The 16397-nt window shown below is 46.7% G+C and overlaps 1 protein-coding gene across 1 annotated transcript; it reads left to right on the top strand.

Moving 5' to 3' along the window:
• The first annotated feature begins 1133 nt into the window (after window positions 1–1133).
• On the top strand, window positions 1134–7693 carry LOC130211993 (ras-related protein Rab-38-like). The gene is made up of 4 exons (XM_056443055.1): window positions 1134–1709; window positions 3266–3396; window positions 3941–4090; window positions 7123–7693. Exons 1-4 carry the CDS (start codon window positions 1517–1519, stop codon window positions 7312–7314), a joined length of 666 nt encoding a protein of 221 aa, XP_056299030.1. The 5' UTR covers window positions 1134–1516; the 3' UTR covers window positions 7315–7693.
• The last annotated feature ends 8704 nt before the right edge of the window (window positions 7694–16397 follow it).

Here is a 16397-nt window from a genome sequence, read left to right as displayed (position 1 = left end):
TGTCAGGGCCTCCGGAGAAAGGTGCAATACAATAAATACAAAAAAGAAAACGCGGATCCGGAGCCTCGAGTTAAAGCTCGTGTCCTGGCCGAGGCGCGTGGACGTTGGACGTCTTCCCCCAGCGCGCGCGGGGGGGCTCTGCTGTCAGCGGGATGGGGGGTAGGGGGGGGGGGATCCCTGCACGGTGTACCACGCCGGTGCTTCTTGCGGTGTGTTTTGGAGGCTTTCGGTGCTGATGAAATGGCAGCAGCAGCATCACGCAGCGCCTGACTCATCCCGCATCAGTACCACTGCCGTAAAGCACCGCGGAGAGGCGCAACACTGGAGGAAAGCCACCTCGGACTGAGGGTCTCGGGGGGGATGGTGAAGAAGAGATACTCGAAAGAAATAATAAGAACACTTGGGATGGTTTTATTAGTGTTATTATTATTATTATTATTATTATTATTATTAGATTTAGTTAATAATGTAATACAAATACCTGCAAGTAAATACATAAGTAAAGGTCATATATTAGAAATAATACACGCTCTAGATAAGTGAAATATATATTTTAATGTGTGTTATACCATGTTTGTTTGTTTGTTTGTTTGTTTCAGTGCAAGAGGAAGCTGCACACTCAATGCGCCAGTGCGCCGTCCTTGTGCGCACCCTCCAGTGCGCAGACACGGAACTGGACGAGCTGCCGCCGCTGGGAGGCGTAGTTCTTCGTTTTCTTCACGCGCAGCTCCGAGCCTCGAGCGTTTGTTGTGTTTTCACAGATGTATACGCAACAATAAAACTCTTAACAAGTTCTACTTCACGTGATGCAGTTTTACTGCGTTTCTAAAGCAATTAAATACAAACAAAATACTTATTTTGTCTAATAATATGACACAAATAATTTCATACAATTCAGTTAATAGGCTACAGTTTATATGACATAATATGAAACACAAGCGCGTGCTAGCTACAGCCACGTGATCCTAACGCCTTCATTAAAGCGCAGGTGTACCTAATCAAGCGTCCACGCGCACACACACGCGCGCACAGACAGTCCGGGGGCGTGGTCGTCCAGACTGATGACGGTCCTCTCCCCCTCGGACCAGCCAGTGGAGACGATGTGCACGCGGACCAGGGCTCTAGAAGTCTTCTTCGTCCACTTGGATACGACGGCGCGTCAAAAACAGCGAGTTTTAATTTATACTTTTTATGATTAGACACTTCTTACGCTTCTGACGGAGACTCAATGTCCCATGAACACTTGCAGGAACGGTAACGATGACACCACGACGACCTGCGCCGTTGTTGTCTCTGCGGGACTCGAGAGTGACGCAATTACGCGCATTTTACGCAGCTTGTATTTCTATAAACTTTACTGAACGAGTTATTTACACACCGTTCTTGTTTATTTAAGCGTCACACATCACAAGTACTCGGTGGTTCAATTCCCTCCATTTCACGCGGAACCCATAATTGGAGACCTCACCTCCACCGCGCGCGCGCTCCCTCCAGCGCGTACACCCGGAGCGGTGAAATGCAGCGCGAGCGCCTGCTCAAAGTCCTGGTGATCGGCGACCTCGGCGTGGGCAAGACGTCCGTGATCAAGCGCTACGTGCACCAGGTGTTCTCCCAGCACTACCGCGCCACCATCGGGGTGGACTTCGGCCTCAAGGTGCTCCACTGGGACCAGAGGACCGCGGTGCGGCTGCAGCTGTGGGACATCGCCGGTGCGTAACTGGAAATAAATAAGAATATATATATATGTATATAAAATAGTAGTTTATATTCCCGCGTGATTTGCATATCATGTCATATATGACTTTATACTTTCCTGTTTAGAACGAGTCTGCAAGCATTAGGTTATATACGTTTCTGGAAAACTGCCATATAAACCGGATCAAGATGATCAGATGAAGCTTCTAATTCACTATTTATGAAATAGTTTTTAAGGAAATGCACATTAAAAGAAAAAGTCCTTATCTTCTAACTTAATAATTGAAATGTGTTATTTTCGTGGCTGAGGTGAGTAAATGGTTTTCCGTGACTCACATTTTACTGCCTGTTTTATGCTGCCTGCTGACTCCTCACTGCACTGCTCTCACCTGGCCGCTAGGGGGCGCTAGTGATAACACAGCTGATAGCATTTCACTGACCTCCAGCAGCTCTGTGGCCAGAAAGTCTATGCTTCATGTGTTAAAGCTGCATTCTCTCTCCTGACCACCAGGGGGCGACTCCTCTGGTTATATAGAAGTCTATGCTTCATGTGTTAAAGCTGCATTCTCTCTCCTGACCACCAGGGGACGACTCCTCTGGTTGTATAGAAGTCTATGCTTCATGTGGTAAAGCTGCATTCTCTCTCCTGACCACCAGGGGGCTCCTCTGGTTGTATAGAAGTCTATATAATGACTCTACTTCTCTTGATGTATTCCCTCAGTAAACATTGTAAACATGAGTTTATGTCTCAGTCTCTAGTTTCAAGTCTTCTTCTATACATCATGATGTCATCATTTACACAGACCATGAGAAGCGGCTTTGGGGGCGGGGCTTAAGGTGATTTACAGGTCTGGGAGTTGACGTTGACCGTTGGCAGATGATTCTCGTCAGAAAGAGATAACTGCCGTGTGGTTTGTTTTACTTCGAGGCTGTTTTGCATATTTTATTAGCTACAGCTGTCGAGATAAAACTATACAGACCATAAAAAAAAACAGAGCAAATATTTTTGACACCGTGACCTTTTTGGGACTTTTATTTTGAAAGGTTGTGTCCTGGTTGAAGGCGTTACCCTGTCGAGCAACAAAGGCAAAGAATATATTGATGGTGTTAAGAAAGACAAAGATAACATCTCTTTGTGTGTGTTTGTGGTGTGTGTGTTTGTGTGTGTGTGTGGTATGTTATTGTGTGTGTGTGTGTGTGTGTGTGTGTGTGTGTGTGTGTGTGTGTTCACTGACTTGACTATTTGAGGATCATGTGGAGGAAGTTAGCGTCCAGAGAGACTTATTCACACACTATTCAATTCCAACAGAAGATGCATTCTTCTTCACACACACACACACACACACACACACACACACACACACACACACATACATTCAACCACCTTTAATTTGTATTTAGTTAACAGGAAACAATATTTGGGGTTTTCTTTTCCAAGAAAATCTTCTAAATTCTAATATGTAAAGGAAATTAAGTGTTTCATATTTTTCTTCTTCTTCATCTTCTCCTCATTCTTCTACTTCCTCCCTTCTTCTCTTTCTTCTTCCTCCTTCCTCCTCCTCCTCTAAAGGGCAGGAGCGCTATGGCAACATGACCCGTGTGTACTACAGGGAGGCCGTGGGCGCCCTGGTGGTCTTCGATATGACTCGGCTGTCCACGTTTCAGGCCGTCCTCAAGTGGAAAGGAGACCTGGACTCCAAGGTGGCTTATGAGGACGCGTTGAAGGAAGGGAGGAGGATGTGTAACACGTCATATTTATATTATATTGTTTCTGAGAAATGTTTAATTTGTTCTTTCCCCTCGTCACTTCTGCTTCAGCCGAGCCGGAAAGTCTTTAAATAGCCTCGACAGTGAGAGCTGGTCTTCCTCCACAGGCTTTACTACAGTTTTCTACGGTTTTTGGCAGTAAAAGTCACTTTATTGTCTCTTTAAAAAAAAAAAGGAAACCTTCCTCTTTAAAAATGCAACAGAAAACATTCACAACAGAGTAAATGTGTCTGAATACATGGGAACAGGGGCATTAAATCTCAATTGAAAGAGCACAGCCTCGTAAAGACCATTATGGTGCATTCAGGTACTCGTAAAGTAACACCTCCACTGAATCACAACATGTTGATTATTGAAGCACTTAAAGTGTTCGTCACTTTAATGTTGCAGCTGGCGGAGCTCGTTTTATTGACTTTATAAACTGCTCCATACTTAGCGTATAGTCGGTGTCTGATTCTCGGCCGTCCGCCTGCGTCAGGTGGCGCTTCACAACGGGACGCCGGTTCCAGCCGTCCTATTGGCCAACAAGTGCGACCAGCGGAGTCCCGGCTTGTGCCCCAAGCTGCCCAAACTGGAGAAGTTCTCCCGGCAGCACGGCTTTGTGGGCTGGTACGAAACCTCCGCCAAGGTAGGACATGACCCCCCCCTTGTTGGTTTGTTTACCTGTTGATGTCTTTCTCTTCTCTCTGTCATCACTGCTCACTGCGCTGACTTTCAGTCCTTTGTCCTTTTGACCGAAAACAACGACTTCAGTTCGATCTTTTATCCAGTAGTTCTTTTCTTCGATGCATTTAGCCATTAGCCCTTGTAGCCGTTAGCCCTTGTAGCCGTTAGCCCTTGTAGCCGTTAGCCCTTGTAGCCGTTAGCCCTTGTAGTCGTTAGCCCTTGTAGTCGTAAGCCCTTGTAGCCATTAGCCCTTGTAGCCGTTAGCCCTTGTATGGGGTTCTCGTCCCCTGGTGATCTAGTTATGTAGGTGTGTGTGTGTGTGTGTGTGTCGTCTGCATAATTATGATAACACACGTTGTTTATCCTAATCTGATCCAGTGGCCGCATGTAGATGTTGAACAGAAGAGGCCCCAGGACTGAACCTTGGGGGACACCACATGTCGCGCTCGTCAGCTCTGAGGTGTAATTGGCTACAGACACAAAGTATTGTCGGTCCTTTTGAGTGACTGGCGCCTGTTTGGAATCGTTAGAGCCAATAGAATGTAGCGATACCCACCCAAATGAGACTGACAGCACTGTTAGCCAATCAGAAGCAGCAGATTCTAATCCTCCTTCCAGGCTTTTATTAGATTCAGCTTGCTGGTCCCTCTCTCTCTCTCTCTCTCTCTCTCTCTCTCTCTCTCTCTCTCTCTCTCGAGGGAGCTGCTCACGATCGAGAGCGTGGTGAGGGCAAATGTTTGGTAATTTTTCTCAAACTTAACACATTTTGTCTTTCATTTTTCACTGATTGAGTTGTTGTGTTTCTAGTGTCTATTTGTTGGTTTATTTAGGGGTTTATTGGTGTTTTGTGGAGATAACCGTGGTTCTGGTGTGAGATGGCGTCCTCTGAGATGCCGTCTCCGGGTCTTGGCGTCCGGATCGAGTCCGACGCAAGTACCCCGGTAGAGGAGGTTCTCCTGGCGGTGGGAGATGTTGTCGGACACGAGAACATCTCCGATGCCTCCAGGTTGAACCGAGGGCTGCTGGTGTTTTTTACGGAGGAGCGGTATGTGTCCGCGCTGATATCGAGCGGCGTCACGCTGAGCGGCGTGTACCTGCAGGTGTCCCCGCTGACGGTGCCCACCACCCGGGTCACCGTGTCCGGGGTCCCGCCGTTCATACTCGACTCCGTGTTGGAGAGCGAGCTGCAGTGTTTCGGGAAGGAAAGTGGAGAAACGGAAGGAAAAAAGGTGGAGGAAGTACTGACAGGAGCAAAGGAAGGGAGGAAAGGAAGGGGACCAACAAAAGGAAAAAAGGTGAAGGTAGCACTGAGAGGAGAAGAGGAAGAGAGGAAGCAAAGTGTAGCAGGCAGCAGCAACGGGCCGACAGCTGAACCCGACCAGAGCCAGGCTGCTGGCCCGGAGGATGGAGGAGAGGCCTGTGTGGTGGAGGAGGAGATGGAGGAGAGAGGAGAGGCTTGTGATGTGGAGGAGGAGATGGAGGATGAGACAGACTCTGACTCTGACTCTGACTCTGCCTCCACCGGGTCCCAGGCTTACGTTGGAGATCTCTACAAGCTGGAGGACATAAATAGCTTTCTGGATGAGAACTTTGGGCAATCGGTAGATGTTCTAGAGCATTTTCCAGATGCACACAAATTTATGAAAAGTGTCTTATCAATACAGAAGAAGGTTGGTGTGGAGACTTTAGATGAGAAGAAGCGCTACCGTCTTAAAAAATACATGACTGCTATCAGGAAGCAGTTGAAGCCGAAGAAAGGCTCCAAAAAGAGGAGAACTAAGTGAAACTGTCATGAATGTGCTGCACTTTAGTTTTTTTCTGAGACTGTTGATTTTCTACTTCACGTTTCCTTTTCATGTTTCGGTGCACAAGGTGAGGGTTGGGTCTTTGGGCATCGGCTTCAACGGGAACAAAGAACAACTCTGTTCATCTTCACGAGAACAAGCTGTGGTCAGGGGGAGGTTCCCCGGTGTTGGGGACATGGTGGCTCCTCCTTCCTCCTCCTCCAGTCTGGAGAGGTCCGTCTCTCGGACCAAACAAATGGTTTGCTTCCCTGATGGTGAGATGACGACTGACCCGGTGGAAGTGAGACGGCAGGCCGTGAGCTTCTGCGGCGCCATCTTCAGGAATGAGAGCGTTGACGAGCTGCTTGGAGACCCTCCTCAGCTGGGCCCCGAGGAGAGAGCGTCACCCTGGAGGAGCCGACCGCTGCTGGGGGTCAGAGGGCTGCTGATGGAGCTCCTGGACTGGACGTGCCTGCAGATTTCTGTGAGCACTTCCGGAGGTGTTTGGGAGCCGACCTGTGGGAGGAGCTGCGGGGCGTTCAGGGACAGGCCCGCTGCCCACGACATGTCGACAGGCAGCTCTGCTCCCCAAACAAGGGGCCTGACTACTGCGGACGGTGGGCTGGTCAGACAGACAGACACTTCTGTGCAGGCTGCTCGCCAACCGTCTGAAGAAGCTTCTAGAGACGATCATCCACAGAGACAGATCCATCATGGACAACTGGTTTCTCATGAGAGATTTATTAATTATTTGTAAACTGTATGATATTGATGTGTGCGTAATATCATTCGATCAAGAAAAGTCCTTTAATCGTGTTGATCAGGGTTTTCCTTTTTTTCCCACTTTAAGGGCTTTTGGTTTTGGTGGAGGGTTTGAGTCACTTTGGGGTTTGATGTGCAGGGAGCTTCCTGCCTGGTGGGGGGGGGGGGGGCTGAGCTGTCCAGTCCAGAGAGGCATCAGACAGGATGTCTATGTCACAGACTGACGTTAGTGAATGTGTGGGCGCTAAAGGACGTCCTGTGTTTAGTCAGAGGAGACGCTCTGTTGATGAACTTATGACTTGTTTCTTTACTAATGTTTTCTTGGTTTTGTTTGTTTGTATTTGGATGATTTAGTTTTGTAAGTTTTTTTGGATGAACAATGTAACTAAAGCCTGAATGAAAAATAAAGACACCTAGACAATCAATCTCTCTCTCTCTCTCTCTCCAGGACGACACCAACATTGACGCCGCCGTCACGTGCTTGGTGAAGAGCATCCTGGCCGCGGAGGACGCCACGTCCACCGCTGACACAACCAAAGAGGACGTCCTGGTCCTGCCCAGCCTGGACTACAGCGAGAAGGGGAAGGCACTCAGGGGGTGTTCAGGGTGCCCCTCGCTGCAGCCCAGAGACCTGGACTGATGGGTTTGAACCAAGAGGCTGGCGGTTGATTTGTTGAATGATTAATATTTTTTGTACATTTAGAAATATATTTCGTCAAAGATGTTTGATATTTCAGCTTTAGGATTATTATAAAGAATCCATGAAATTATAATGTTGTTATTGTACTTTTATAACAAATGGAGTAAACATATTTCTTTACTAAAAAAAAAATGATATTTTAATGTTTTGAAAGTTTATGTGAAGATATTTAAATATTTTGTCGTATTAACTCGTTATTTCTCTGACCGTTTCAGAAGTGTTTTTGGGCGCGTTGATGCTTTTACGTTTTCTTTTCTTTTTTTGCTTTGAAAGCAAAAAAAACGTGTAAACGTAAAAAAAGCTAAATAAATTCAGTTCAATCCACAATTGTCGCCTGCAGATGGAGACACAGCACAGAGGGAGGGAGGGAGGGAAAGAGAGAGAGGGGGGGGGGGGTAGGCTGGACGTCCCGGGTCCTCCGGGCTCTCCTCCGGGTGCCCGTTTCCTTTCTACCAAGACGATCGATATCATGATATTTGGGAACATAACTGCATATTCTGTCTTTCAAAAAATAAAAAAACGTGCTAATGAAAACCATGTGTCGTGCACGTGGAGGGCGTGCACGTGGACACACAGCGGAACATTTCTGGAAACTGAACCCTCGTTGGCCCCGTTTCCCTCCACTGAGGTTGCATTTCTTGTTTCCTTTCGTTTCTGCTGCATGGACAGATTTCTGTGTCTTTCCCCCCGAACACACACACGCGCACGCACGCACACATTAGATTTGTCAAAACGTGTGAAAACAAAGGGAAACCAGATGAACACGTGTGAGGTCGATAGTTGCTGATGGAAACACGCACGCACACTTTCGGCGTGCACGAGCCGATCAGAAGGACGCGGTCACCCTCATGACGTCATGTCATCACCGCCGATACTTAGTTCACCTGCAGCTGGAGGCAACCTGCAGTTTTTATCACCCGGATGGGAAATACTACACACACACTATCTTACTCACGCACGCACACACGTTCTGTTCTTTCTCTCTCTCACACACACACACACACACACACACTTTCACTCACACACACACACTCTCACGCTCTTTCACGCAAACACACTCACTCACACGCACACACACTCACAAACACAGACACACTCTCTCTCTCTCTCACGCACGCACACAAACACACGTACACACGCACGCGCTGCAGAGAGAAAGGCATCTATCTGGCATAACTCAGCCGGAGTGTGATGTGTGACGTCATGCATCATGACACGCCGCTGTAATCAATGCAGAGCACTGATCCCTCTGGATGGGGCCCGCGGGCGGGCTTTTAGAATCACGATTTATAAATCCGCAAAGTGTGAACACGCATCTGACGGTCCGGCTGGGCCGCGCGCGGGGTGCAGCACCAGAGGTTTCCCCACTGGTCTTCTCGGCACACGGTGTTCCATGTAGTCTGGGAGTCAAACAAGGACACGCGCCGTCTGAGGAATAATTTAATACGACCTTAAATGTGGATCTGGAGCAGCACGAGAGATGAGCTCGTGAGAGAGAGAATGCGGCCGGGGATTAAAAATGTTATTATTTTTATTTATTTTATGGAAAAAACGTCTTTTTGACGTTAAAATATGTGAAATTTGAGACGTTTGTTTCATAAATTCCGCTAGAATTTAAACAGCGGCACCTTAAAGGCAACACTCACTCCTCAAGGTCTCGCCCAATGGACTGAGGAGGCGTTCGCGAGCTGTAGGAAATACAACAACTAAGTTTGAAGACCACATGAACAATGTATAGGAGTCGTAAAACACTGGATTTTTATTTGACTTTTGTTCTTTTTTTGTCAAAAGTTCTTAGAGTACTTTAATATATATATTTGGTTTTTTTGGTGATAATACAAAAATATTTAAAAAATATTAATAATTATATATATATAGATATATAATTATAAATATTTGGAAAATATGTTATTATTAGAAGAAAAAAAAGTGAGGATTTTAAAAAAAGATGTTCTAACTGGTGGTACAATATTTTTTTTCATAAAAAATATTTATAATTGTATACATTTATATATAGATATATAATTATAAATATTGTTTTTACACATTTTTTAAACCGGTTAAAAAAAAGAAAAAGAAGAACCGGTTGCTTCATATGTCTGTGTTTGTGTGTGTGTGCAGTGTAAACTACTATAATATATAAGTACAGGTATAGTGGGTGTTACTGTTACAGGGTCATTAAATGGGTCTTTTTTCTGACACCGTGTGATGATGTGTTCAAAGTGCAAAAAAAAGAGAAAAAAAACGAAATATAAAAAAAAATCCAAAATTCCGAGCCAAACTGAAGCCCCCTGAAGGCAGCACGGTTGTGAGATCAGCTGATTTTTTTACGCTGCCATTTTGTCCGGCAGAGCAGCAGCCAGTCAGCCAGTGAAGAGAAACCGCTGGCGAGACTTTTCAAACAGCAGCTCCGGACAGGAACAGACAAAACTACCCCCCCAAAACACCCCCCGCGAGCCGGTACGGTGGACTCGGCAGCCGAAGGACAGCACCGACTGAGCCCGGGCGACCGTTAAAAAAAAGGGAACCAACCGTCGTTTTTTTTTTTTTTTTTTTGCGTTGGTCGTTGTTGTTGAACTTAACGGCTCTTTCCGCCGGCTGCGGCAGACTCCCACCCGGGGGTCGGGGAGCTCACCGCCGCTAGCTGCTCGCCCCGCGAACACCGGGGGAGAAGAAGCCGCACCTGTCCCCGGCTGTCAGCGACACTTTAACCCCCCCCCCCCCACACCCCCAACGGCTGGAACCTCAAGACGATGCGCCGCTCGACCCCGGGGGACTTCTTCACGCCCGAGGGGTGTTTTTACCCCGCGCTACGCCGAGCGACCAGCTAGCCGACGCGGGTCCGCGCGAACAAAGTCGACGTGGAGGAGGACGAACTCAAGAATTTCTTTTTTTCTTTTTCTTTTTTTTTTCTCCGGGGAGGAGGAATTGTTGACGTTCTCCAAGCTGTGATTTCACACGGATTACTTTTTGTTTGTGTGCGCGTCGCCTCGTGCCAAGGTTACGAAAAGCCAGACAAGTTAATTATGTTTATTTGTGGCCAGAAAGTAATTCACAGTGTTTACAACTTCCACGGCGGCGTCGGGACTCTTTCCTGGTTCGAGCACCGCGACGCGAACATTAGCTAACACAGACTAGCGCGGATTAGCGTGTTGTGTTCACGTAGCGAGATAGATAGTCGGAAATATCTGTTGCCAAAACAAATTTTTTTTTACTACAACAATATTGCAAATCAGCTGTTGATTGTGGGTTTCATAGTTAAACCAACCCACATAAATATATATATATATATACACAACCCCCACTACTAGTGATTGACATCACTGCAGGCTACACAGGTTTTTCCAGGTACCTGAACGCCCCCCTTTTTTTTACCTCCACTTGACAGTGAAGTCACGTTGAGTTGTGTTGCTCCAACATCGTTATTATATATATTATATATATAAGTAAAAACGGAGAGATGTCGGGGCAGTCCATCACGGATCGGATCGCAGCGGCCCAGCACAGCATGACAGGGTCGGCCATCAGCAAGGCCGTGTGCAAAGCCACCACACACGAAGTCAGCGGGCCCAAGAAGAAACACCTGGACTGTGAGTGTATCCTTCTTCCTTGCTTCCTTTCCTCCTTCCTTACTTCATTTTTTAAATGTGTTTAAGAAGCTGTCAAATGCAGACAGAGCAGCAGCAATACACTGCACCTGAAGCTCTGACACACGCACACGCACACTAGGTTTTGTAGAATAAGCAGGTTTAACCTTCATACTTCAGTTTATTAATCCATGTTATTATTCATCAAGTCTTGATTATTAAAGAGATGACGACGCTTTACGAAGTTCCCAAAATGTCTCGACCAATAACCGAATGTACGATTTCTTTCTTTAAAGCTACAACTAACCATTAATGACTTTTTAAATGTAAGAAAATCAACGTCATATAGTCTTTAAAACAAAAAGGCTGCAATTCACTTTTTTAAATAATGGATTGAAATTAAAGGCTTTATCTTTAAAACGTCAGAAATACTTTCAGCTCCACGCGACTCATTCAAATTGCTTTTATTTTGCTTAATTTACTCTCGTATGACGTTTACAAAATATAAATAAATCCACACAAAAGAGAAAAGTTTCATATTTTGCGACCGATTGTTTCAGCTCTTCTGTTTATTTGCAGAGAAACTCTCCAAAACCTAAATATAACACATATTAACGATATAAAAGAGCGAAAAGCTAAATCGGACTCTGGGACTATCATCGATATCCGTCTGCAGAGATGAGCCCCGAAATATGGGAAGCAGTCGGCATTCCTGCTCTTTGCGGATCCCTCGTGACGGCCTGAGTCGTTTTTTTGGTTGCCTTGAAATAAAGTCTGTGGTTATTTTATTTTTTTACGATATGAAATCTGTTAGGACAAGAAAAACTAACAGACTCTGAAACACGAGATGTTTTTATTTAGAGTCTGTCCTCGGTTAAAGAAAAGCTCCTCCGACGGGTTATTGTTGGACGGACATGAAGGCCACACACACACACACACACACACACACACACACACACACACAGATAACAACTCGTGACAGAGGCAACCTGACAGGTCTTTCATCAGGAAGGGGACAGACTGACTGACGAGGGAACAACATATTTACTTTCCTTGTGGCCTCCATGTTTGTTTTTTGTTTTTGGGGGGGGGGGGGGGGACCTCTAGCATACCACGCATTCCTCAATCTCAGTCGCTGACGTTGTCTCCAGACTCCCGGCTGTCGTTGAGTCACGTTGAAAGGTGGCGGGACAAAGAGAAAAGGATGAATGGAGGAGAAGAAGAAGAAAGACGTTTATTAAAAGAAGAGGGAGCTGTTGGGTTTCCACATCGGAGCGGCGGAATCCACTGAAGTTCTGCTTTCTGGGAATGTTTGATCGATGCTTCGGCTCAATTGCCTCACATCCGTCAACTCCTCCCCCTCCTCTTCCTCCTCCTCCTCCTCTCGGCTGCTGAGTCGTGCGTTGTCTCTCCTCTCGTGAACTTGGCCAGACCCTCTCAGCCGATCCGCCGCGTCGAGCTTAATCATTGCCGGGTATTGATTTCCCTGCGAGCGCGACGACCTCTGTGCCGCGGGGAGGGGGGGGGGGGGGGTTGTCGTGTTGTTTGTGCGTTGATGACCTCCCCCTGAAGGCAACATCGGTGGCCGGCAAGATCAAAGTGCTGAATGGAGTCGAGGTCGTCGTTCGCGCGGTTAGCGTTGCCGCGGTGGGTTTCCATCGCTACTCGGTCATTACTAGCCAGGTGTGTCACTACCCCCCCCCCCCCCCCCCCCCCCGTGTAGGTTATAGGTAATCGATATCCAGCAGCGAGTCGCATCGTTGGAGTTGTTTTCGAGACGTCGACGATTCCAACGTTTTTTCAATTTTCATCAATTATAATTATTTGATTTAAATGTCGTCGTTGCAAGAGGAGAACATAGTTTCAGGTGTAGCTAACTCTATAACGCACACACACACACACACACACACGCACACACACCCCTTTTCCCGCTAGCGGCCGTGACCGTCTGGCAGCACGCTGTGAATGATCTCACCGGCATATTTGCATCGAGACCCGATAACCAAATAACCCCCGACAGACAGACGCCTCTCTGGGGGGGGGGGAGATAAAATGACTAAAGCTGCGCGTTTGGTGTCCCCCCCCCCCCCCCCCCCGTGGAGCCCCTCCCATCGTCGTTCAACGGCTCTTTTTATTTGAGGATTTCTGGGAATTCTCATAAACATCGTCGTCCGAGGGGCTCAGCGTGTTGGAATGTGGCGACGAGAGGGACTGAGGGACTGCTGCTTAACCCAGGCCTCCATGAGCAGCTACAAGACACACATGAACGCACACACACACACACACACACGAACACACACACACACACATGAACACACACACTCATGAACACACACACACACACACACACTCATGAACACACACACATGAACACACACACACACACATGAACACACACACATGAACACACACACACACATGAACACACACACACATGAACACACACATGAACACATGAACACACACACTCATGAACACACGCACACATGAACACACACACACGCACACACACACATGAACACGTGCACACACACACACACACATGAACACATGCACACACACACATGAACACACACACGTGAACACACACATAACACACACACACATGAACACACACATAACACACACACACATGAACACACACACACACACATGAACACACGTGAACACATGAACACACACACGTGAACACATGAACACACATGAACACACGTGAACACACGTGAACACACACACATGAACACACATACACACATATGAACACACACACACATGAACACACACACATAGACACACATGAATACACACACACATGAATACACACTCATGAACACACACACATGAACACACACACACACACATGAACACACACACACATGAACACACACATGAACACACACACACACATGAACACACACACATGAACACACACACATGAACACACACACATGAACACACACACACATGAACACACACACATGAACACACACACACATGAACACACACACACACACATGAACACACACACACATGAACACACACACACACATGAACACACACACACATGAACACACACGAACACACACATGAACACACACACATGAACACACACACACACATGAACACACACATGAACACACACTCATGAACACACACACACACACACATGAACACACACTCATGAACACACACACACACACACATGAACACACACACATGAACACACACACATGAACACACACACACATGAACACACACATGAACACACACACTCATGAACACACACACATGAACACACACACACATGAACACACACACATGAACACACACATGAACACACACACATGAACACACACACATGAACACACACATGAACACACACACATGAACACACACACATGAACACACACACATGAACACACACATGAACACACACACACATGAACACACACACATGAACACACACACATGAACACACACGTGAACACACACATGAACACACACACACATGAACACACACACATGAACACACACACTCATGAACACACACACACACACATGAACACACACACACAAACACGCTTCAGGAGGCCACTTCTTTCCAACTCGGCATCATTTGAAACGTTTGATTTGTCTCTCCGTCTCGCGGCTGTTGAGAGACCCCCCCCCCCCACTGGAGACGGGTTGTTCTCTCACGCCTCGTTCACGCGGGTGGAGCCGCCATGTTGAGAGCCATCGGGATACAATGAAAACAAACCGCTCCCGATCTCATTGGAGAGTTTCACGAGAAGAAACCTCGCGTGTGAAACCTCGCGTGTGAAACCTCGCGTGTGAAACCTCGCGTCCTCCTCCTATAGGAAGGAGCTCAAAGGAGGAGCTCACCGTCGGCCATATTTAGCCATTTTTTCATTTGGGGTCCACTTTAAACATCGATATAGACAAGACAATATTATTCTATATAATATACAAAACAAAGACTGAAAAGGTATAGGTAGAAGCAAAAAATGCTTATATATTCCTATCCTAAATTAATATCAAATAAATCAGACGAATTATATAAAATAAAGAAAAAATAGAAAACAATATATATTTATATATATTTGTGTGTATATATATTTATATATATATACACATACATATATATATATATATTTCCAAGTCACTTTATTTTCGTCCCGATGTGCGCTCACACGCCGGCATCGGAGTTCTGCGGCGAGACGAGACGTGTTAACACGACACGTAGAGACAGAATGACACGCTGCTGGAGAGACGACCAACAACAGATCGGTCAGGACGCAAAGGCGCAAAGTAACACAAGTGGCATTACGCATTGTTGATTATTTTCGCCCATGCGTACCTGCGTACCAGTTATGTGCACACCTGTGTGTATATATATATATATATATGTACATACAGACATACTTCCACATACATCCTCCATATCAGGACTTTGAAGAATACAACTAGTGGGGCTCACTTCCTGCTCCTGATAGGTCCGTGGCGGGGTGTCGCCGGTCGGGGGACGCCCGGCGTCTCGAGAGATTGTCGGTGAGTCCAATGTAATCTAAAGGGGGCGGGGGGGGCGGGGGGTCCCTCCCCCGGCTGCACTGCAGAGATAGGCCCAGTTTAGACGACCGGGTTTAACGCTGACTGTCTGGAGCCGCTTCAAGTGAAGCCCGAGGGATTGCCCGTGAAGTGTGTGTGTGTGTGTGTGTGTGTGTGTGTGTGTGTGATGGATGAATTACAGCGCCTCCCGTGAGAGGCTGCTTCAGCGCCTCCGAGTGTGTGCGGGGATGAAGCTCACCGCCGGTGAATCTGTAATATTTGATCGATTTGAACAAACGTCAAGAGGAGGAGAGACACGATCCGCCTGGCGCCAGTTCAAGGACCTGCGAGAAAATCTGTAACTTACGTTCTCGAGCTTTCCCTCTCGTGTACTTATTTATTACTAAGACTGTAATCAAACCACATTGTTGACACTGACCCACGCCTCTTTGTCCACGGCGCTCTCGGTGACCTCGTTGCTCTGGGGGGGGGGGGGATTATTACAGAAGGTAATGATGAAGGTAAAGGTAGATTTAATTATTTCAAACGTCATCTTTAATTCTAGGTATTTGTTTTAATTGGTCGACAGAGAAGCTCTTTGTTAATTTGTTGTGTAACTTACTGCAACTCTGGCTCACAAGCCAACATACGCTATTATTATTATGATTATGATTATCTCTGCCAGGAGTCACGTGAAGCCAGCTACGGCTGCATGTTCAAGGACCTCTCGGTGCTTCGTTGATTCCAGTTATTAACTGCCTCCATTTTAATTGTAACACACACACACGCACACATTCCTCTGTCTGTGTGTGTGTGTGTTGGGGAACATCCATTACCCCCGTTCCCATTCTGACTTCTGGGTATTTTTATCCGCGTTCTCTCGGGAGCCGT

Source organism: Pseudoliparis swirei, chromosome 21 (genome assembly GCF_029220125.1).
Source record: "Pseudoliparis swirei isolate HS2019 ecotype Mariana Trench chromosome 21, NWPU_hadal_v1, whole genome shotgun sequence".
NCBI lineage: Eukaryota > Metazoa > Chordata > Actinopteri > Perciformes > Liparidae > Pseudoliparis > Pseudoliparis swirei.
This window is presented reverse-complemented; position numbering and strand designations above follow the sequence as displayed.